Source organism: Hipposideros armiger, unplaced genomic scaffold, assembly GCF_001890085.2.
Source record: "Hipposideros armiger isolate ML-2016 unplaced genomic scaffold, ASM189008v1 scaffold_41, whole genome shotgun sequence".
NCBI classification, from domain to species: Eukaryota; Metazoa; Chordata; class Mammalia; order Chiroptera; family Hipposideridae; genus Hipposideros; species Hipposideros armiger.
In genome coordinates this window covers 1,570,348-1,593,816 of record NW_017731391.1, presented here as the reverse complement: position 1 = coordinate 1,593,816, position 23,469 = coordinate 1,570,348, and the positions used below count along the sequence as shown (strand labels likewise).

The following is a 23,469-nucleotide window of genomic DNA, read 5'->3' as shown; positions in this document are numbered from 1 at the left end:
TCCTCCGCATTGGGGTCTCTCTCCCTTCAGTGCCCAGACATGAACGCACGAGTGCGCGCGTGCACACACACACACCACCCACTTATTGAAAGTATCTCCAAGAAAGTGCTGATATTTAATATTCATATCATTGGAGCGACTTCAGATCAATGTTACTGTACCCATGTGCTATTTACATATTAAGCCTTTCTCATAGCAGCCAGCGAAAGTTTCTCAGGCATCAATATGTGTGGGGGTAGGGGGAGAGGGAGACAGAGGGAGGGACAGAAGAAACCCTCAAATCATACAGATTTTTTGCTCTGGTTGCTCATTCACTAAACATTTCAGCACCCTATGTGCTCAGTAGGCCAGCCCTGACTATCTTATATATTTGTCCTTTCATAATTAAATGTCTCATTTCTACATCATCTCTAATTGTAATTTGAGAGATTTGAGTAGCCAGAAGGAAATATCCATTTTTATATGATTTCTCATTGACTTCTTTTTCCCTAAATATTTCTGAAAAGGATTTGGGGTGGCATATGTCATAAGGAATAGGCATTTAAGGATTGACTAACTAGGGGCTATTGATTTTTGTGTAAAACTATTGTTTGAATTGTCCACCGATTTTACAAATCTAAGATCATACATGCATTGGATTCTATGTTAAGAATATACAGCTGATTTAAATCAAGCTCTCTAATTTAAGATAGGAATGGAGCCCTGATGTCACAAAATGCACAGAAATTCAATTGTACGGAAGTCTTGAGGCTTTATTAGGGACAAGTCTATGCAGGTCAAATATATGATGTGATGTATACATATTTTCACTGAGACTATTGTTTTTAAGTTTGGTGTTTCAAATGATCCTAAACTTCTCAAAATTTAAGGAAAGTCAGCCTGATATTATTTAATCCCAGGTTGAGTGTAGCAGGAAGCAGGACAGAAGAAGCAAGAAACTGAGAGTGTGTGAGCAAACCCAGAGCAAGCCACCAGTCTGACATTGACTTTACTGGAAGACCTTGGGGAAGTCCCGCTGCTTCTCTTATCCATGGACCCAGGGCTGGATCCTCCAGTGCTTTCTGGAGCCAAACAGGTGGACACAGTGCATGAATGTGCCCAGGTGGAGGCTGTAGCCATCTAGGTAGTTGCCTGGTCTCCTGGGGACATAAGTATCATGTGAGCCTGTGGGCCCAGGGCCAGCGGATCTAGTGCCTTTTCAGGAGAAGCCAGAAATTGAGATATTTTTATCTTCTAACTTTTAGAAGTTGGCAACTCGTTTCGATTATTTTACAGTACTATGCTTGAAATTTTGGCAGCTTACTAAACTGGCAAAGCCATGGAGAAGCAGGCACTCCCGTAATTGGGGGGAAACAAAATGGCACAGACCCTTGGAGGGGAATCTGGCTATATGTAGCAAAATTACACCCAAAGTCACCCTTTAATTCAGCAATTCTACTTCCAGAAATCTACTCCAAAGACACGGTGACAAACATTCAATAAGTGTGATGCTATTCTTTACAGTGATAATTGTTACTATACGCATACACACACATAGAGGGTGCCAAAAAACGATACCAAAAGATGAATACAAGTCATGTGTATACATTCTTTTGGTACCTCATATATATATATATATATATATATATATATATATATATATATATATGTAATCACATTGTATATACGCGTACATACCTATATGTATATAAATAAATATATATATTTAGAAATATAAAATACATAGAACTATCCCAAATATCCATAAGCAAGGAACTACTTGAATAAACCATAGTATATTCATATAATAGAGTATTATGAAGCAGTAAAAGCAAATAAAGAATAAATAAGGGCCGGCCAAGTGCGCGTTGGTTAAGAGTTGGCTTGGGACGCCAGCTCTGAGCAGCAGGGCCCTGGTTCGGATCCCACATTAGGGCCAGTGACACTGCCCTCTACAGCTAAGATGGTGAACAACAGCTCCACCTGGAGCTGGGCTGCTGTGAGTCACCGGCAACAGCGTAGGCTGCAGCCCCTGATGCAGTGGGTTGCCATGGGCTACCATGAGTGGCCAGCAGCCAGCATGAGCTGCCAAGAGCCGCTGTGAGTGGCCGTCCAGTGGCCAGCGACCGATCTGCCTCACCTGGGAAGAGCACAATGATGGTGCCAACTTGGGCCAGTGAAGTGACGCCCTCCACAACTAGACTGAAGAACAAAAGGACAGCAATTTTTCTGTTCCCCTTGCCCGATTCCCCAACGCTGTTCCCCTCCCTCAATTCCCCAATAAAATATTTTTGAAGAAATAAATAGTACTAGTAGGCAGGGTCTGGGCAGGGCAGGGGGAGTGGATAAAAGTGTGTGTAGCACTGTGATTCTCAAAGTGTGGTCCCTGTACCAGCAGCATCTAGGAACTTATTGGAATGCAAATTCTAGGGCCCCACCCCAGACCTACTAAATCAGAAACTCTGGGGGTGCAATGTAGTAATCTGTGTTTTAACAAGCCTTCCAGATTATTCTGAAACACACTCACGTTTGCAAATCACTGGTATAGTTTTTTTTGTGTGTTTTTTATTTACCTAGGAATGAGGAGAATATACCTGTATTTAAATGTGTATGTTTTTAAAAAAATGATAAACTGTAAGATTAGAACTGGTTCCTGATATGGTAGGGAAGGAATAGACTAGAATGGAAAGAAATGAAAGCTAGACTTTTTGAATATACATTTCCTTGTAGAGTTGACTTTAAAACCATGTACATATTTTACATAATTATGAAACACAATTAAAGTTTAAAAAAAGCAGTCTTCAAAAATTGAAAGCAAAATGAAATAATGAGCGTAATTGTGTATCCAGTTTGTGACATAACCAAACAGAGGAAATTCCAACTGATTAAAAAATATGCTATGGACAAAATTCAACAAATACGTCTTTAACTGTTTCTGTAATGACATCACATATCACCTGGTGTTGTTATCCTGAAATTATTGAGTGTGTTGTGGGAAAAAGCAGATGAGTATTTATGGTAGTGTCATTGAGAACTGAAATTGGTAGCAGAAAGAAAAGACAGAGTAAGAATGAGGCTACTTAAAAATGCTGTAGTTGTGAATCTGAAGCGCACGTATCAGTATGAACTAAGGGATGCGTTTTATCTTTATAAAACACCATTTTCCTAACCCCATCCTCTGAAAAGACCTAGAAATAATAATTAACCTAGTAGCAAGTGCATCCCTAATGCTCAGATTCCAAATACTGCTTCCTACCAAAAAGAACCAGGGCGTGAAGAAATGAGTGTGGGAAGGAAATATATAGGATAGTTTGGAATATCTTGTGACCCCGAAACAAGGAAACTCCCAGGGGCTGTAAGATCAGGTCATGAATACTCAAGAAGAGGCTCCTACTGGCCAAGGGTGGGATCATTTGACCATCAGCAAAGATGATTAACTCAAAATACTGAAAATCATTAACTGTGTTTATATTCATGAATTCACAGTGATATGTAAAAAGCCAAGCCATGAATTCTTTTGAAAATTAAGGAAGGGAATCTAGCATTTATCTATCCTGCCTTTCTCATACAAGCTACAAACTGTATGGTAACAAATAGTTAATACAAGGAAGTTGATTTTTTGGAAAAATTCTGGCTAATAAATGAAGAAGGAATAATAGAGTTTGACATATCACCATTTTGATGAATTTATAGATCTAGGCAATAATCACCAATGGTTATTAACATCACAAAAAGAAAAACACCAGACATTATGTGCCTCCTGATGGCAACACGATACTACCTGTGATGTATTCGTGCTAAAGTATGGACCCTAAATCTGATCAAGCCCCTATTAAACCACATGGAGCTCAGGGGACAGAGGAACATATTAAAGGAAGCCACAGGGATGTAATCAGCAAAATTGAAACTGGGAAACTCTGCAGGACAAACCACCTGGTTTCTTCAACAGCTAATTTGCAAGGGGGAGAAACATAGAGGGAGATCTTATAGATTAGAAGAGAATGAAGAGCTATCTACCAGGGACTCTGTGTAGCCAGTATTTGTGATTCAAATCAAACAGGGAAACTATGATAAAAAGAGACAAGGAAGCTAAGAAGATAGAAAATATGAATAGTGACTGATGAACTTTAATGATTTTATGGAGTTATTTAAATATGATGATGGCATTGAGGTGATGCTTCCTTTTGAAAGTCCTTATTGAGAGATATATACTAAAATATTTGCAAGTGAAATGATATGATGTCTTGAATTTGCTTCAGAGTCATGGTCAAGGCAGGCGAGCAGGCACCCACAAAGAGTCCATGATGCTGGGGTTGGGGGATGGATACCTGGGATTCATTTCATCATCCTCTCTACTTTTATATATGCCTGGAACTTTCTATAATAAAAAAATTTAATCCTAGTTGAGTGTAACAGAAAAGATTCTAAGTAGAAATTCGTTTTAATCAGAAAAAAATAATGAAAGTATTAAAGTTCCAAAACGTAAATTAAAAGGCACTATCTGGGAGCCACATGTGACTCCAGCATGAAGTGGTTTAAAAAGTAAAAGGATATAAAAAGTTAGAGAAGAATGTGAAACACACCAAAACAGTCTGTGGCTCTGTTTTCAAAACGTCATTCCACTTTAGAGTTTACAAAAGATAGATTTTCATTGGCCTTGAATTGTTCATTCTGACTGAGAGTTTTCCAAACAAAATTTTAAAAAACTAGCTTCTGCCACCTCACCCACCCATCTGCATATTCTCTCTCTTGGCAATCTAGGGAAAAATTATCAAAGACTTTGAAATCAACCAAAGAGATTACTGGGTGCCTCCAATAAAAAGCCTTCGGTATTTTCAAATTTTCCCTTCTAAATTATATGGCTGGGTGGGGTCTCTGCACCTTTCATTGTCTTCAAACTTGTTTACAACTCTGTAAATTATAGATAACTGATAGCAACCTACAGTAAATGATCTTGACCACAGGCAAGCAAATGAATGCTGTCCCATAGAGAGACCATTGATTTCTTTACCCACCGATCTCTCTCTCGAAAAAAACGTTTTGTGTTATTTGCAAATCCATTTTTGCATTCCCCTTTGACCTGAGTGTGATACTTTGAGTTCTTCTTTGATCCAGCTGTAATACCTTACTGCTTTTCCTCATTAATTAAGAGGTTAAGTAAAATTCTTGACAGCATTCATGTTATAGTTGCATGGAAGTCATAATTTTACCTTTTTTGAAAAATTATCCTTTAAGAGCAAGAAGTGTTAATTGAATATTTCCCAATATTTGATCATATGACTAGGTGTCTGAAAGATTAAGAGATACTAGGGAGCTGGGAATATGATTATAGTGAAAGACAAGAACCCCACGTTGGTGAGTCAAACATTTATTGCATTTGAGGCGTTGCTGCCAGGCTAGATGCACACAGAGGAAATAATTTTCAAGTTAGTAGAAGAGAAGTGGATTCAGTAGTTCAACAAATATTATGTACAGGCTGAACACAATATGGCGCCTATCCTACATGAACTCACAGCCCAGAGCGGGAGACATGCAAATAACACAGAAAATGTCACTATCATTTGGTAAATGCTACAAGACAGGTGAGTAGCAGGTGTTGTGAAACCCAGGGTAGGAGCAGTTGGCTCAGCCCGAGAGCTCAGGGAAGGCTCCTGGGAGGAAATAAAGCCAAAGTTCAATGTCAAAGGATGTATAGTGGCCCTCCATTGGAAAAGGTGGGGAAGACAGACAGTGGGCAGAGATCACGGCATACACAGGGGCTTGAAAGAATATAGCAGCTTTCTCGTGCCCTGCACAGACTTCCAACACGTTCTTTCCACATGCTAGTTAAATTATCTACACATATTTCTCCCTCACACTACAAATGCACTGGAGGACTATGAGCACCTGGGCAGAAACCTTATTTTCCTCCTCTTCCTATTTACCTTAGGATTCCCCTCACTCAGCAGATTCTCAATAAGTTTTTATTGGACTCAAGTGAGTTCAGATACATATGGATTCTAGGTCTAAAGCAAGTTAGATAATAAGGCACAGATGATCCCACAGGGGCTCAGGAGACAAGCCCCTGTGATTAGAGAAACAAATTTAAAGGCATGAATGCTGTTTCTTTTTATTGTTTTAAAATGGATATAGATATCTCTGGTTTTTTGCCTATAAAAGTCTCTTTCGTTTCCTTGCAGAGTGAAGAATTCCACATTTACACCCAGTATTGCACCAACTATCCAAGGTACGTATTGTAAATGTGCAGGAGTACTTTTGTTTACTTTCATGTAGTTTCAAGCCAGCCCACTATGTTGGTGTTGGACATGATGTGCCTGTCACTGTGCTGAATGCTGTGGGAAACCGGAAACCATGCTGACAACGGTTTACTGGGTTACCCAGATATTGGTCCATTCAGGCTTAGGGTTCCTATCAGAGCCAGGGGAGAGGAATATCATGAAAGGTCTTGAAAAAGACCAAAACGATTGCTAGGTGTCCTTCAATGGAAAACTTAGTAAACCAGCGTTTGGCTAGAAGTGTTGTCTAGTAACCCTTTTGTACATGTGCCATCATTTAAAAATATGGAACGCACTGCTAATGAGTGCATATAACCTGGCTAGAGAGAAAATATGTTATTTTTGCTATATAAGTTCTATGAACTATATAAGGTTTCTGGAGAAAGGAGAGATCATGATGAGCTTAGGTGAGAAGAGAGGGCTCATGGTCTCGCCTGGATCACTGCTCATACTGGGAGCACTGGCAGGGGGGCAGTTTAGGGAGCACCCCTGGGTGATGTGTTGACCATTTCAATTAAGGAGTCGGGCTAAGAACATGAGTGACACTGTTGGAATTTCTCTTTTGTGCAGAAGACATTTATTGAGCACTTACTGATTCCTAATCTCTGTCCAATGCTGTACATAAAAAATGTTGCTGAATTTAACTTTCACAGCAATCCAGAAATACTGAGGGATTAAAGAAAAGCACAACAGCCATCACAGTGCCGGGCATGTAATAGGTTCTCCACCAGTTCTAGTTCCCCATCACCCCTGCCCCATCCCCACTGTATAGATGAAGCAATGAGACGCCAATAGGTTTATTGAGTTTACAAGGGTTATGACATAGCTCGTGAATGGCCCCCTAGGCTTCCCCAAACTCAGACTCACGCTATCACAGCCTCATAAGGTTCCTGAAGCTTTGCGATTCCCGCTCGCCCCCCCCCCACCCCCCGCCCCTGGTCCCATGCCTTCTTATCGTCAGTTTTCCCACATTATCAGCAGGACTTGAGTTGTGATCCCAGGGACCAGCCAGGAGGATGACAGCCAGGGAGATTTTATTATAGAGGCTATGTAGCCAATCTCGGTAGAGACCTGTCCCTAAGGATCAAGTGGGTGGGGGCTCCCCCTGGAAGAGAAGCCAGCAGGCTGAGCCACTCGAGCTGCTGCAGTAAGGAAGAACAAATGGGCTCCCTGCTCGGAGTGGCCCCAGAAAGCCAGGGCAGCTTAAAAAGCGTGACGCCAGAGGCTCAGACTTCCTTGTGGCAAGATACTTTCCATTAGAGAATTTTAGTCTACTGCTCAAGATATTGGTCAGGATATCGGGTTGTGGTGATTTATTTGGTTGGTGGCCAAGCAAAAACAAGACAAAACAAAACCTACACCCAGGTTAGTATACATTTATCACCATATGCCTATGGGTGGAAACCCACCCACAGTTTACAATTCCACTTAAGCAATGTTCTCTCCTAAAGTTTCCACATCTGTGCTGAGATATCAGGAAATTGTAGGATGCCCCAACTAAAGCCACAGTCCTTAAGCTGAAAACCAGGCATCGTACCACACCCTCATTCAAAGAAATTCCAACCAACATGTGTTGAGGGAAAGGAAAAAACATTCACACTCTGAAGAATCAACAAGTACTGGACCCAGTGATGGGCTCTGAGGCACTAGAGGGTCTTGGGAGATTATATCTGTATAAATTTCATTATAAACATACCATTTGAAGGAAGAACTTCTGAATTTGCAATTTTGGAAGTAGATAGATATTAAGGTTTTTCTGACTTAGTAATAAGAAAGGAGAGTATAAAATAAAGACAATTTTTTATAGACAGAGGGTACCAAAAAAATATATACACATTTTTAAAAAGGAAAAAAACTATTAAAATTGTAACATTCTATACATACCGATAACAAAAGTCACGTTTGACTTCTGCAATTATAAGAGGTGCTCAAAGGGTTACCATCAGCGTCCAGGCACTTCTGGTTACAGCAAACTACTGCTTGAGCAACACTGACCAAAGTGTCCACTTCTGTACATTTTTCTGGCAACCCCAGTACCAAGCTTCTTTCTTCAGGGTCAGGGGAAAGCAAAGTCATTTGCACCAGCCTATTGTTCATGGAGCACAGTTCAAAGCTCTGTGTACATTGGTAGGAAATAGAAACTACCTCTTAGGAACCATATCCCTTGCCGTCTGGTGGTTTATATTCTTTTGAGGGTCAGAACCCACCTGAATGCAATAGTGGGATAGCAAATCAATAAATACAAATTAATGTAGTACAAACTCGTAATCTGTCATAGAAGTAAAATATACATCGTGAGATAAAGGAGTAGTAAGTCCCAGCAAGGGGAGTTAAGGACAACTTCCTGGAGAAAGTGGTTTTTTATTTTAGTTACTTTTTTAATCTGACTTGAAGAACGAAAGAAATGTGTTAGCAGAGAGATGCTCAAAAGGCATTCTCAGAGAAGCAGGCACGTCCAGTTCTTGCCCAACTGTGTGGTTTTCATATTCACAGAAAAATTGTTTCCTCTTATCCCCTTGTCTCCAATCAGTTTGCTCTCTAAGGCCTGAGGTTTCCTTTCCCCTGTCCTAACAAGCCAAGAATGCCAGGTGTTCCAGCCCATCTGACAACTTTTCTTTCCCCTTCGGATCCAGGCTGGTGATATTAAATGTTGCCAGCACATTTTGACAGATGTCCACCTTCTTCATACCATCTGGGCCCCAGTGATTGCACTGTGAAGACACACAAGGCCCGTATCTGTCCCCCAGGGAGGGCCCAGACCCAGTCAGGTCATTGTCCTCGGATGTCTCCCTGTGCCTGAACCCGGAGTTCAGTGTGCTCAAGACTAGGGCGGGTTCTTGTTCTTGGGCAACAGGTCCAGCCTCCAGGTGGCCAAAAACTACTGAGCAGCTGGGATGACTCTAACGAACCTTACAAGAGGTCCTTGATTACATGATGGAAGAAAGTTTTGAAATCTCATTTTAGGGGGGAAAGAAACCTGTTTGAATAGATAGTCCTCAAAGCAGATGGGCTCAAAGGGGCTTCTAATAGCTTAATTAGAAGCTATTAAAACTTCCTTTCAAGGAGTTTTATTTTGTTGTTTGGCTCTGATTTTCTAAATTAATCCTGAAAACATATTACTGGCTTGGGGATAAATTACTTCCACCTGCTTCCTTCTAAGTTCTGAGACCATAAGATTTTAATTTACATGTGTGTGACTACACAAGCCCACTAGCTTGCTTTCCGTATAAGCTATGAGCATTATTTCAACCATTCCCCTAGGATGCTTGGGGGCCGTACTTACTACCTTTGGGAGAGCTGGGATGGAGGCGGGATCCTGACCTGCTTCTCTGATACACTCTCTGAGACACGCGGCTTGAGCAGCAAGGTTACATAGCTGTTTCAGGAGCTGTCTTTAGAATGAGCAGAGCCATTTGGAGGTGGGAAGAGGAATCTGTTCAAAGATTCTCAAAGGGAAGTTGACCTGCGGGATGAGGCCTCCAAAAACCTGCATGTAATATCATGCAGTTTGTGCATGATACAAGACAACCAGCAGAAGGGGCGACACTGCCCAGCACGGGGCTAGATCTACTGGGAAGAAGGAACTCCTTTTTCTTATTACAAAGATGCCCTCTCCTTGCATCCTAACCTGTGGAAACTGAATACAGATGTGCAGTTTGAGCATTGCACAAAGACACCCAGACGGGGCGCAGTAGGGGGATAACAGCCGATGGAAATCCCCTTTGCCAGGCCATGTGTCCTTGTGCCGCCGTCACTGTTCAAGTGTCATTTTCTAATTCACCCACCAGGGACACACCGCTGTCTAACTTAACCCAGCGGCCTTCCAATCTAGCTGTAGCTCTGTTGCTTCCTTCCCTGTTTTAGGGCATTGCATGAATGTTGGCATTTAAAGCATGAGTACCCATGTTAAGCATTACAATCGAGATAAAACTGTTTATTCTTCTTGCAGATCAGTGGCTGTGCTAACAGAGTGCATGAGGAACAAGACGCTGGCCAAATTCTTCAGGGAGCGTCAGGAAACTTTGAAGCACTCGCTGCCTCTGGGGTCCTATCTCTTGAAACCAGTTCAGCGGATTCTCAAGTATCACCTTCTTTTACATGTAAGGTTCTGCCTGTGCTTGAGTTCTTTCCAGGGAATGAGGATTTTGTGTGTATATATTAAGGAGGGGAAAAAAAATAGCGGAAAAGGCTGGGGACATATGGAACCGTTTTCCAGGCTCATACTTTACAACTGACTAATCTGCTTTGAGGCATTAGAGATATTTATATTCTAGGCCTACAGCCCCATTGACAACAGCCGAGTAAAGATTCATTTTCGTTCTGATTCTGATAGTGCTCAGCAGTACCTCACTCTGGGCAGCGACCGTTTCAGGCAAGGAGCTATCATGTTAATGAAAAACAGGTTTTTTATGTTTTATTTTATTTCCATGGGCCCAGATTCAGTAGGCAGTTGGGAGGGAGAGCGATTTGTCATAGATCCGCTTTTGTATGAGCAAAGAGAAGGGGCTGAAAGAGGGGAAGACAGGTGAGCAGTGTGGTGAGTGAGCTCTGAGCTGGGCTTAGCATCACTTCAGGGTATCTTTTCTTTGTATCGTTCCCTGTTATTTGGACAAAATTCAAGGAGGCTTTAGAAACAAAGGTAGACATAGCACTCACATTCTCATTTTTTATCATCTAAGGAAGAGGATAAAAATGGAAACAAAAATAAGTTTTGTTGAAACTTATTTTCATTCTGTAAGTAGGATTGGATTGCCCATGCTGCATGAGAAAGACAGTAGAGCCCAGTGGTTAGGAGCTGGGCTCTGGGGCAGGACTGCCTGGGTTCAAATCCTATAAATTGCCCATGTTCACTGTGGCTTATAGGCAGTCAATAAAGCTAATCTATTTTTACTTTATTATCCTACTTTAAAATCTTAAAGAAATTTTAATCCAGAGCTCCTCTCCATATCAACATGCCTGCTGTTTATGTGTATGTCTTTTTAAATGATTCCAGATTTCTAACTTGGATAATCACTCCAGGATTGCTCAGTTCACACACATTTAAATTTTTAAGAACTCTTATGGTCCAACTTTACCAGAAATTTCTCAGCTTTGTCTTTTTGCCTGGGTGGCTCATCTTTCGAGAATCTTGTGTCCTGTGAAGCCATATCAGGGATGTTCCTTTGTTAAATTGATACTAATGACCTCTTAGATTAGTAGGATTGATTTGCTAAATCAGTGTCCAAATAACTCTTAAGTAAATAATACCTGTCCCAGGGTAGATCTCTGCTGGACTCTGCGAATATGGCATCTAAGACCAGTGTGTCCCAATCATCTCTAAGTATGGCCTTCAAGACAGTAAGGTGGTCATCAATCAAAAGAAATGTCTAAGATCTCAGTTATATAAGCATGTCAGACACAAGTGAAGATCCTTACAAAAAGTTAATTGATAGGAAAATCACCCCTTACTCTTGAAATTAAGAGGTAGTGTCTTAGTCAGTTTTCGGCTATAACAAAGTAGCATAGACTTGGTGGCTTAAGCAAAAAAAAATTGATTTCTCACAATTTCTGGAAGCCTGAGATCAGGGTGTCAGCATGGATAAGTTCTGTTGAGAGCCCTCTTCTGAGTTGCAGAGACGGACATCTCCTTGTTTCCTCACAGGCTATAAAGAAGCCGGAGAGCTCCCTGGGCTCTCTTTTTAAAAAAAATAAAAGATTTTATTTGGAAATTGGGGGAGGAGAACAGCATTGGGGAATCGGGGAAGGGGAACAGACAAGTTGCTGTCCTTTTGTTCTTCAGTCTAGTTGTGGAGGATGTCGCTTCACTGGCCCATGTTAGTATTATCGTTGCACTCTTCCCGGGTGAGGCCATTGCTTGCCAGCCATTGGACGGCTGCTCATGGCAGTTCCCGGCAGCTCATGGTAGCTCATGGCAGCCCACTGCAGCCTATGCCGTCACCGGCGACTCATGGCAGCCCTTATCCAGGTCGAGCTGTTGTTCACCATCCTAGCTGTAGAGGACACAGCATCAATGGCCCTCATGTGGGATCCGAACCGGGGCCCTGCTGCTTAGAGCTGGCGTCCCAAGCCAACTCCTAACCAATGCACCACTTGGCTGGCCCCCTGGGGTCTCTTTTATAAGGGCACTAACCCCTTATGTGCTCCACCGGCTCCACCCTCATGACCTAATGACCCCCAAAGACCAGTACATTAGGGGTTAGCATTTCAACATTTGAATTTTGGGAGAGACACAAACATTCAGTCTATAGCAACTGGTAATGAAGGAAAAGGGGAAACACAATGGTTAGATTAATCGAAAACAAACTTCTGGCTGCCTTTGAATTATTTTTGCTTTTATAGTTTATTTAGACTATTCCTTCTGTGTCATTCACATCACTTCAAAGTGGTGTAGCCATCCATGAAGATCCCCACAAGAATACACTGTGTCCTCCTGAGTCTGATTGTTGATGAACAGGATGGCCTCTCAGACTCAAAGAAGAAATTATTTTTTTTTAACCTTGCTGTTGATCTTGTCCTTACCTGGGAGCTGTTAGTTTGGTGGTGCAGTTTTGTAAGATCTTCCTAACAGCTGAGTCTGAAAGTGGAATGAAAATGTAAATTCCTTTCCAGTTTCTAGATAGTTGGAAAACTTGACTACTCAGTAAAAGTAAAGATTTATAAAGTATGACTATAAAAGAATGGAGCTAATCTTCATAAATTTTACCGTAAGATTCAATCTCCATCCTTTAATAAATATGGATGATAAATGTGGAAATGATCTAATTGACTACAATATCTTCTTACTGTTTGACACACTTATAAAGGGTCACTATTGTTTTTGTTTTAAGAAGATATAGTTTCAATTTAATAAGCATTTATTGACCCCCCCACCCAGCTCTCTGGTAGGCACTTGTAAGAAGATAAAGGATTAAAGGAACTATGCAATAGTCCCTGACCTTACACTTGTGAGGATTCTCAGGACATGTGTCTTATGTGCTGGAAAGAATTAGAACAGAGATTGTGCCCCTTCCTCTTCTCCCTGGGAGAATGGAACTCCAGCGCCAGACTCAGTGCTGACTGTCAGAGAGTGAGGACTGGAACCAGGACGACTTCCTCATCATTCTCAAGGATGGTCTTCAGTGAACTTGATTTGGGCTTTAAAGCCTTGACTACATGAAAATGCACTTGCTATAGAAGTTATTTTTTTCTCCAAAGATAATGTTTACTGTGTTTTAGGCTATTATGTATTAAGTCCTGTGTGAGACATTTTACTTCCTCTGGGAGAAAAATAATTATGTTTTCTATCTTGTAGGAGTGGGAATTATGTTACATGGCCACCAGGCAGCTCAGAAATCTCCAACTGTAATATCAACTGTCGTATCTATTATAATCATTATCATATCTCTGTGAGACTTAATGGCCTATATACACATTTTGTTTTATCCTCCCTGTCATGAAATCCTAATCTACTTCTATTTTTCCTAGCTCCATTTTTATTCCTATCTTACCATTTTGTAACAGGTATTCCTGGTAAGTTATCTCAAAACCTTAATAATGTATAAATAATTAAGCAAAACTAAAATATGAGGAACTAATCATAGATGTACCATTTGTTTCAATGACTATATGAGGAAAAAAAAGAAAATGACGAGTGTTTTGGTTTCATTTTGTTTTTTTTTAAGGAAATAGAAAATCACCTTGACAAGGACACAGAAGGCTATGATGTGGTCCTTGATGCTATAGACACGATGCAGCGGGTAGCTTGGCACATCAATGACATGAAGCGGAAACATGAACACGCAATCCGGTTACAGGTGAGCCCTCGAGATGGCGGTGCCTGGTGGTGCTGCAAGCGCGCAGACTTATTATCATTTTCTAAATCAAGTAGTAGGGCTGCTCATGTACTGTACTTCATTTATCATCTGCATCATAGCCCTCCCTGAAGAAAGATCAGGACACCGATAATGCCGATCATTGTGTAATGTGGTATTTAAGAGAAAGGTACATGGTGACTTTAAGCTAATAGTTTGCTCATAGCCCCTTCAGTGACCCAAGTTAAAAATGTGAGCCTCCTGGGGCCTTCTCTTATGTTAATTAAAATAAGTAATTCTTGTTGAAAGCAACTTTCCCTAAGTTGTTGAAAGGGTTCTTAAACTTCTGTTCCTCTCTCGCTAGTTAATAAGGTGGTGTACATGTAGTAATGGGGCAGGGACGCAGAGAAAGGAGAGCTAAGTCTGGAATCAGGCCCTTCGCAGTTCCGTTTGGGACAGGACCTCACCACTGCCTTTCAGATTCCTCATTTTTAAAATAAGACACATGAAGGTTTTGCTAAGGTCCCTTCCAGCACCAACATTTTGAGCCCTAAATCCCTGAAAACTTTTGATAGATGCTAAGCCAGTGGTCATGTTCTGGGCACCTCACAAGATGCACTATTTAAAGACAAAAGGTCATGTGGGCCCAGAGGGAAGTCCTAGGCTCTGGGTGTCCCTGAAGTGAGTCATAAAAACCCAGAGTTATTCCATGTTATGCAGAGCGCCTATGCTTAACTCAGGAAAAAAGAACAATATTTGGCTCATAAATCCAAACAAAACTTGGGTTCAGCGATAGGCAGCCAAGTATGGTAGAATGCAATTGACTATCAAAAATCAAAGGAAGGTGACATTCTTGTCTTCCAAGCCATGCCTGTTTTTTTGTAGCAGTAAGAAAAGGTTTAATGTTTCATCATTCAAATGTTTGGTGGGCAGGGGGTAGCAGGTTAGCTCAGTTGGTTAGAGCGCAGTGCTCGTAATACCAAGGTTGCCAGTTCAATCCCCCATGGGCCACTGAGTTGCACCCTCCACAACTAGATTGAAACAACTACTTGACTTAGATCTGATGGGTCCTGGAAAATGTTTGGTGGACATAATGTCAACCATAATGTCTGTTGCATTTTCAGAAATGGCTGAATGACTGGTTTTTCATACCTTATGAATCTGTTTGGCATTCTAAAGACACTGCTAAATCAGAGTCTGGCTCAGACTTATCTCCATTTCTATGCACTTCTACTTTCAATCAAGGATGTTTTGGGTTGTCTTGTGGGCTGTTTAGTTAAAGGCGGTTTGTGAACATTTTGATTTTCCAAAGTAATAAAGTCAGTTTCCTTGAAAAACATTGGTATGGCTGTCCAGTAAATCCCAAAGAAACTTCAAAGTCATGTTATCCATTTATATGCATCAAGTTCCATTCAAAACATAGTGGTGAAGAAACATTCATTTCCTTTCCCCACATAATTGGGATTAATATCAGGAAATTACTGAGAAGATGTGTTCTTGTATGATTTTCCACAGGGTTTAGTTTCGAGTTACTTATATGTGGTGTGGAGTTCAGTTTCTGGAAGAAGGTTTCCAAGGCAATAACTGAAGGTTTTTGTCCAGAGAATAAGGGCTGAGAAAGTCAGGGGACCGATGTCGATCTGAGCAGGCCACACACCAGCAGCCTCTTGACCTAGCTTTTGAAAGACATTACTACTGCTGCCAGCCATAGGAGAGGGGTTATTAAGGAGTGGAAATACATAACTGGCAACTCCTCAACTAACAACTTGATTCATTTGTTAACCCTAAAGTGACACTGCCCATAAAGGTAGATTAATGTCATGGATCATTAGACACCATGTAGATCCATTAGACCCTGTCAAAGACATTAGACACCATTCTCGAGGCTCAACAAATGGGCCCTCTTGACTTTGCTGCCCTGCCGCCCCACTTCCTGTTTAATCCCATGGGATGCTCACTTTTTCAGGAGATTCAGAGTTTGCTCACTAACTGGAAGGGGCCAGACCTGACCAGCTACGGGGAACTGGTACTTGAAGGAACCTTCCGCATCCAGCGGGCCAAGAACGAGCGGACCCTCTTCCTCTTCGACAAGCTGCTTCTCATCACAAAGAAGAGAGACGACACGTTTACATACAAAGCTCACATCCTGGTAGGTCTGAATAGTGGTCACGGGCACGGACTTGAGTCGCTCGTGCCATTCCCTTTTAAGTGTGCCTCTGCTCTCCCTCTCAGTGTGGCAACCTCATGCTCGTGGAAGTGATCCCCAAGGAGCCACTCAGTTTCAGCATCTTCCACTACAAGAACCCCAAGCTGCAGCACACGGTTCAGGTAACAGCAGTGCCCTCGCCTCCCTACAAGGCTCACTCTTGCAGACGATGAGCACTGTGTGTCCTCAGGCAGCCTTTCCAGAGCTTTCTGGCCACACAGTGTATTTTCCATCTGGCCAGAGGGTTATAGGAGCCTCTGAGCCTTATGAATGGTGGAAGCAGTTGTTGCCTGACTGTCCCAATCTTCTTCCGGTAGGCAAAATCCCAGCAAGACAAACGCCTGTGGGTTCTGCACCTGAAGAGACTGATCCTGGAGAATCATGCAGCCAAGATTCCAGCTAAGGTAAGAAATGAGGTCAACAAACGGTAAAATGTAAAGGAATTCGGGTCCTAGGAAGGCAGCCTGACAGGAATAAACATTTCACTTCAAAATAAAGAAAACTGACAGGACATGTAAGGGATCAACTAAACCATTTATACTAAAAAGATTCACAAGTAGGGAGAGTCTGTAGAGAGTTTGGGGATTGTTGTTTTTTGGGAGGCTTTTTATTGTTTTTCCTTTTGGGGCTTGAAAGAAGAAAAAAATAAGGAAAAGACTTTGAGGAAATTTCTAGAGAACTAGCAGAAAATAGTGTTATGAGAATTATTCAAAGGTGTACTAAGCACCCACACTGAATAAAGCTGGCTTAGGTTCCGTGGAAATGCTAGGAAAACAGGACCCACACTCAGCCATGAAGAGACCTATAGACGAGGGAGCTAGCCCTGTAAACAATGAACTGTTTGCCAAACATGATGAATTAATAAAGGTATAAGCCAAGTGTCCTGGAAGGATAAAGTATTCAATTACAGATGAGTGGGGAGAGGAGGTAAAAAATGCCTTTTACCTCAGTCTTGAAGGATGAGGAATATTTTTATTAGGTGGGGGAAACAGAAAAGGAGACCCAAGCAGAGGGAACAGCATAAACAAAACAAAGAGATGCCCAGATGGGAGGGCTGAGTTCTCAGGAGATGGATTAGGAGATGAGGCTGGAGGAGATGAAAGGGAGTCAGTGGGGCTATGAAGGGCTTTGAACCCACACACTAAGGAGCCTGGATTGTGGGGACCTACTGGCGGTTTCGGAAGAAGGGCATGGCATAGTCTGCCCCATGTTCTGAGAGTGTCACTTTGGGGACAGTGTGACAAGTGAATGGAGGCGTGAGACTGGAGGCAGGAGAGGCACTAGCAAGCCGCTACCATCATCTAGAAAAGAGCTAAGGGACACTGCCAGGAGGCTACAGCATACAAAGGCAAGCAGATGTGAAACCCGTCACAGAGGCAGAGGGAACAGGATCTTGCCCACTAAGTGCATGAGGAGAGAGAAAAAGAAAAGTCAAGGATGAGTCAGGAGCTGGGCCAACAGGATGGTGCCGTGAGTTCCAAGACAGGCCGCCAAGGGGAGGAACCGGTTGGATGGGAACGAAGGGAGGGGCACTGGCACAGGTGAGGGGCAGGCGGGCAGGCGGCAGGTGGAAAGGCAGGTCTCAGAAGCTGAGGCCCTCAAGGCTCTCTCCACACAGACCGTACCTGAAGCCCTGAGATTTACTAGGAGGGCCCATAAAGACGTGTAAGGGAAAGAACCCTCGGGAATCCCAACATCTAAGTGAGCTGCAAGGGGGTGGGGTTGTTGGAGAACAACCCAAGGAAGAGTAGCAATGAGGTGTAAGAAAACCAGAGGCAAACGGGGGTGGTGACAAGGGAAGGCAAGAATCTTAAGGAGAGGGACGGGTCAGAAACACCTTCCTTCCCTGAGCTGAGAGAGAAGGAAGGTGAGAGGATAGAGAAACTTGGAGGTAGATGTGAAGGAAGATAAAGGGTTTGATTTCACTGAAGTCGGTGGTAATGGCATCTTCAGGGTGAGTGAAGCAAAGATGGGGCTAAAAGTGGAAGGGTTCAGAACTCTTGCTAAAGAGTGGGATGACAGCAGTAACCTATGGAAGGCATCAAAGACCCCACCGAAGCTGGCCACTGTGCATCAGGGCGGTGAGGTCATCCTAAAACCTGCTCAGCGACTCAGAAGCCAGTGTGGAGGCACCACAGTGCACGTGGGTCCCCCAAGGGTGGGGACTGGCAGAGCGGTGAGGGGGGAGGGTAACAGGGAAAGAGAAGGGGCTGCTCATCGATACACATGGCTGTGATTGAGCAGGATCTCCAAGCTGAGTGGAGAGTGAAACCCACAGGGAAAATAGACATGGGTTGAAAGATGACTCGTCTTGTAAAGTCAGAGAACTGGTTCCGCAGGAGTTAAAGGTGGGGAGATGGAAATATCTGTAGTTCAGGAAGGGACCTTTAGAGACCTGCCTTAGAGGAAGAGCAGGTCTGGGTGATGATAAGGTTCTAGGGGCACCTATGATTGTGTGTTGCTGTTCTAGAGTTGAGGAAAAGGTTACGAGAGATAAAATGACAAGGCGCTAAGGTGATGGTGGAGAAAGGATCATCTAGGTCAGCGGTTCTCAACCTGTGGGTCGCGACCCCTTTGGGGGTCGAACGACCCTTTCACAGGGGTCGCCTAAGACCATCGGGGAAACAAAAAGATATTTACATTATGATTCATAACAGTAGCAAAATTACAGTTATAGAGTAGCAACGAAAATAATTTTATGGTTGGAGGTCACCACAACATGAGGAACTGTATTAAGGGGTCGCGGCATTAGGAAGGTTGAGAACCGCTGATCTAGGTGGATGGTGAAATTGTCCAGGCCCCGCGGGAGGCATAAATGGGGCAGAAAATGGGGTGATGCTCATGAGAGTAGAACTGGGTGGAAAATAAGGAGAACTGAGACTTCTCAGAAAGGAGAGTCTAGTTTGCTCTTTGTATATTTTGAAAAGCATTGGCAGCATGTTCCCATAGGCCGTCAGCAATGATTTTGCACCCAGGAAATGAATGTGCATAGGTGTGTGCTTCTACTGAATGAAGTATGGAGGCTTATTTCATCAATGTGTTACAAGATGTCAGGTAGCTCACGCAGAGAGGTGATTGCGTTCTCTTCATCGTTAATCACTTGGATGCTGGTCCTGTGCTTTGGAATGCCCTTCTGAGCAATGGCAGCGTGTCTTTGGTAGGCTCCACCTATTGTTTATCTGTCTACTAGAAAATCAAAACTGCCAAAAGGATTCCAAAAGGCAATTATAGGCCATTACAAAACAAGGCTAGTTCACAAACCTGTCCTCTTTCTCCCACACTAGGTGTGTGGATTCCAGGCAGTTTTCCCTTCATGTGTTAAAATGGTTAATATATCACAATAGAATTTTTACCTAACTTCCTGATCCTTGTAGAACCTAAACATTGTATTTTTCATCCTTACTGTCTTGAGCACGCATACAATGTGCTAAGTCCTTTATATTCTTATCTTACCCTACGCAAAGTATCTCCTGAGAAGGGCCTTATTCTCCCCATTCTAGAGAAATAAACACAGCAATTTAAGTAAATTGCCCAAGTTTATACGGCTAGAACGTGGCTGAGCACAGATTCAAACCCAGGTCTGTCTGGCTCCAAAGAGCAAGTCTTACCCACATTGTTCCCCATGGCGATGAAAATGCACTTGTTTCATATACTTTATCCACTATAATGTTATAGTAATTTTCTATTTTATTTAAGCAGGATGATTGAGTTGAACTTTTTGCTTCTTTCCTCAATGATTTCTTAAATTTTTTTCTTAAAGCTTTCAAAATATATTTATTCCTATTAAATAAAAGAAATAGGGAATTTTTTCAACATCAAAGAATGTATCACTGCTCAAATATTGTTAACATAGCTATTGGAAATTCATTAGTATAGTTCCTCCCCCAACCTCCTTCCAGTTCTTTAATTTAGTGATGGTCCCTGGCTGACTCCTAGTGGAAAATGTGGGAATTGTACTTTTTGAAATTAAATGTTAAAGACGGAAAAAAAAACCACTGTTCTTGAAGTCAAACTTAATAGATATCAGAAAACTTCTTGGAAATAGCCATATTGCCTATTCATATACATGGTATATAAACTAATTCTCATCCAGATTAATTGAGAATAAAGGTAAAAATAGAGACTTTTGCATTTTATATATTCACATGGTTCTATAAATGCACTTCACAGAAATTGAACTAATGCTTGCTTGAAATTAATTTCAACTAGTAATCTCAAAGTCTGAATGTATGATTTTTTAAAAAAAATCAGTGTTATAAGAACCCAAGTATTTGTTTTCTCAAAATTATGGTGACTGCGTCAAGCGTTTTTCTTTTTACCCCTTTTTAAAAATTAAATATAATTGCCACTTAGCCTAAATATTTTTACTGTGATATCACAGATTGGGGCAACATACAACTACATTAATTTTTAAAGTTGCTTTTAGCATAATGTTTGTACTATAGGTTCAGTTATACTACCCTTGAAAGATGAAAATTATTTTAAAGGTGCAAGAAAGGCTACCCAAACTAATGTTTTTCTTTTTTTGAATCCTCAGGCAAAATGAGTCATGTTAGGGGAATTCACTTACGTTTTCATATTCCCCTAAACCTTCATAACATATGGCAACAGTAACGATTTTTAAAAGACTCAAAGTATTAAACTTGAGAAGGTTAGCTGAGGTGGGGAGAAGTACGTATGGAAGAAGCAAGAGCCAAGGTCATCAGGCCCAGGCCCTTGCGGGGTAGATGGTCACCAACTCAGGTTGAGTGCCTGTCATTTCGTCCTAGTAGCTACTCTGCAAAGTAGGTCCTATCTTACCATCTTAAGGTGGGGGAAACACATTCAGAAATGTGAGAGCACCCACCTACTTAAGTGCCAGAGCTGGGACTTAACCGTGTCCTTCAGAGCCCTTCCCCCACACCACAGCTCTTTCTCCCCCTCTTGGAGATTCTAGGGCACTCAGGTGGTGGGTGCAGGGGGTGCTGTAGGGAGCCAGGAGAGTTAGCTGATGATAACCTCATAGCATTTGGAAAAAGGAAAGCGGGAAACTTCCAGCAAACCTTTGAAATAGTTATAAGGCTGCAGTGATATGGGGAGGGCTGGTCATGTACCTCCTAAGCCCTATCCTTTGAGCTTTGGGTTCAGTAGATCAGGGTTGGGTAGCAGAAATCTGTAGTTTGTAATAAGCTGACCAACAGATACGAATGGTCAGCCAGGTTTTGGAACCTTTAGTGAAATGTTTCCATTCTCTCCCCTCTGTCCCCTTCCTCCACCCCTTTCTCTCTTTCTTTTTCTCTCTCCCTCTCTTTCTCCTTCCTCCCTTTCTTTCCAGGTGGGTGGGGGCTGTAAGCTTAGCTCTGGTACATCAATTGTGCGGCACCAACTCCCCACATGAGGGCGTTCATCTGTTTGAAGCCCTTGCACTATGGTAATGCCTAAAAGAAATGAGGGATTTTTTTTTTAAGCTTTTCAAAAACCACCAATTTAGGTGGGATAAGGCCCATGTCAGAATTGGTAGTTTAAAGGAGAAACAAACAAACAAAAAAGGTAATTGCAATTATAGCTACATTTTCTTTCTTTCAGGCCAAGCAAGCAATACTTGAAATGGATGCCATTCGTAAGTTTTGTTTTCTTAACGAAATTTGAAATTTCATTGTCTACTTGTTATCTATCACATTTTCTATCTTAAAGTTTATAAAAACGTCAATTGTAAGAAAGTAGCAGCTCACTATTCACTGTTCTAACAAATAGCAGACAGTTTCATCTCTTCCCAACACATTGACTTGTTTCTATACTGACTTCTGGTTTACCTGTGAGTCACCCCATGACTGGCTGCATGTTTAGGTTTCTATATCAACTAACAATGTAAGATATGCTTCCAGGGTCAACTCTTACTCCCCACCTTCACCACCACCAAAAATTCAGGTCCCACAGTACATTTCCCACCTCACCTTATAAACAAGAAACACGCTAACTAGACAGTTGTTGGTTTTCCCAAGGCAGCACAAATTTTAAAATTACCACCGCTCCACATGTGCAATTGTATTTCTAGGCTTATGCAAGCAGGCAGAGAATAAATACAAGTGAGGTCTTTCCCATAAAATAAGATCATGTTCAACAGCACATATCACGTCCTTGTTACCTCCCAGATTAAGTATTAATAGAATGACAAAGAGAAACAATGACTTTAAAGACTGGCAACCAGGTCTGATGAGCTTTTACTTAAAACTTTCTAAATAACTTACTTTTGAGGAATCTTTCCCCACACGCAAACATTGATTCACTTACCGTCCAACCCATTGATGGTTCACACTCCAGAAGCAAAAAGAAACATTTCTAAAGTAGAAAAATGAGCATCACCACTGTGGTGGCTGAGAGTCCCCATATCATGTCCAACAGATCCTGAGGGATGATTGCAAGGTGATCTCCACCAGAATGCTAGACTGGGGCTCACTGCTCCAGTCTCTATATCCCCACATTCCAGTGGAAATCCCTAGGATTTTTTTCTTTGCTTTGCTTTGCTTTTTTTAATAAATGCACACTGAAGGACTGGCCAAGTGGCTCAGTTGGTTAAGAGCTCGCTCAAGAGTGTGAGCTCTGAGCAACAGTGGTTCGAGTCCCAGCCCGAACTGAGCTGCCGCTGAGCTGCCAATAGGTGGCAGGATGGCTCAGCTAAAAAATAAATAAAATAAAATAAAAGCACACTGAAGAAAAGGCAAGGTCATGGGTTGGCATATGAGAATTAGGAAGAAAGACGAAGGAAAATGGGGCTATGGAGAGGTCAGCTAGTATTGTGACAAGCTCCATTCAATAAAATGATGTGCTTATTCCCAGGCTCTAGGCTAGCTCATGGACACCATTAAGATTTTAGGGTGCACAGAATAATTCAAGCCACTAATGGGTGCCACATGTCTGTCTTCCAGGACCTGGACTAGGCCAGAGCGACCCAGCCTAGAAAAATAACCTTATTTGCCCTACCCTGATTTTGCACATAGCTGAATGTGAACAGAGTAGGCCAGTCCACTGGACCAAATGACCTCATTTATATATTAATAAACTTTGCCACTGACATTGGAGAAGTGTATGTGGTCTTTACCACCCTCAGAACTTTCTCGAACTTCAGATACCCTGGAAGAGCCTTAACTCCAATTTGAAGAACACCAGTTTATAGCTCCACCCTAAAATTGTTACCCTCAGCCTTCAGTGTGCAGATGATCATGGGCTATGTTGTGATACT

General features: G+C 42.0%; 1 protein-coding gene across 5 annotated transcripts in view; it reads left to right on the top strand.

The window, feature by feature from the left end:
- The window catches only part of PLEKHG1 (pleckstrin homology and RhoGEF domain containing G1), a 231,116-nt gene that overhangs the window by 188,121 nt on the left and 19,526 nt on the right, over positions 1-23,469 (top strand). For all 5 annotated transcript variants that reach the window (XM_019638946.1, XM_019638947.1, XM_019638945.1 and 2 more), the window contains 7 exons: positions 6,159-6,205; positions 10,204-10,354; positions 13,916-14,047; positions 16,011-16,193; positions 16,277-16,372; positions 16,568-16,654; positions 21,816-21,849. In XM_019638946.1, coding sequence (XP_019494491.1) covers positions 6,159-6,205; positions 10,204-10,354; positions 13,916-14,047; positions 16,011-16,193; positions 16,277-16,372; positions 16,568-16,654; positions 21,816-21,849 — 730 coding nt within the window. The remainder of the gene's footprint in view (positions 1-6,158; positions 6,206-10,203; positions 10,355-13,915; positions 14,048-16,010; positions 16,194-16,276; positions 16,373-16,567; positions 16,655-21,815; positions 21,850-23,469) is intronic.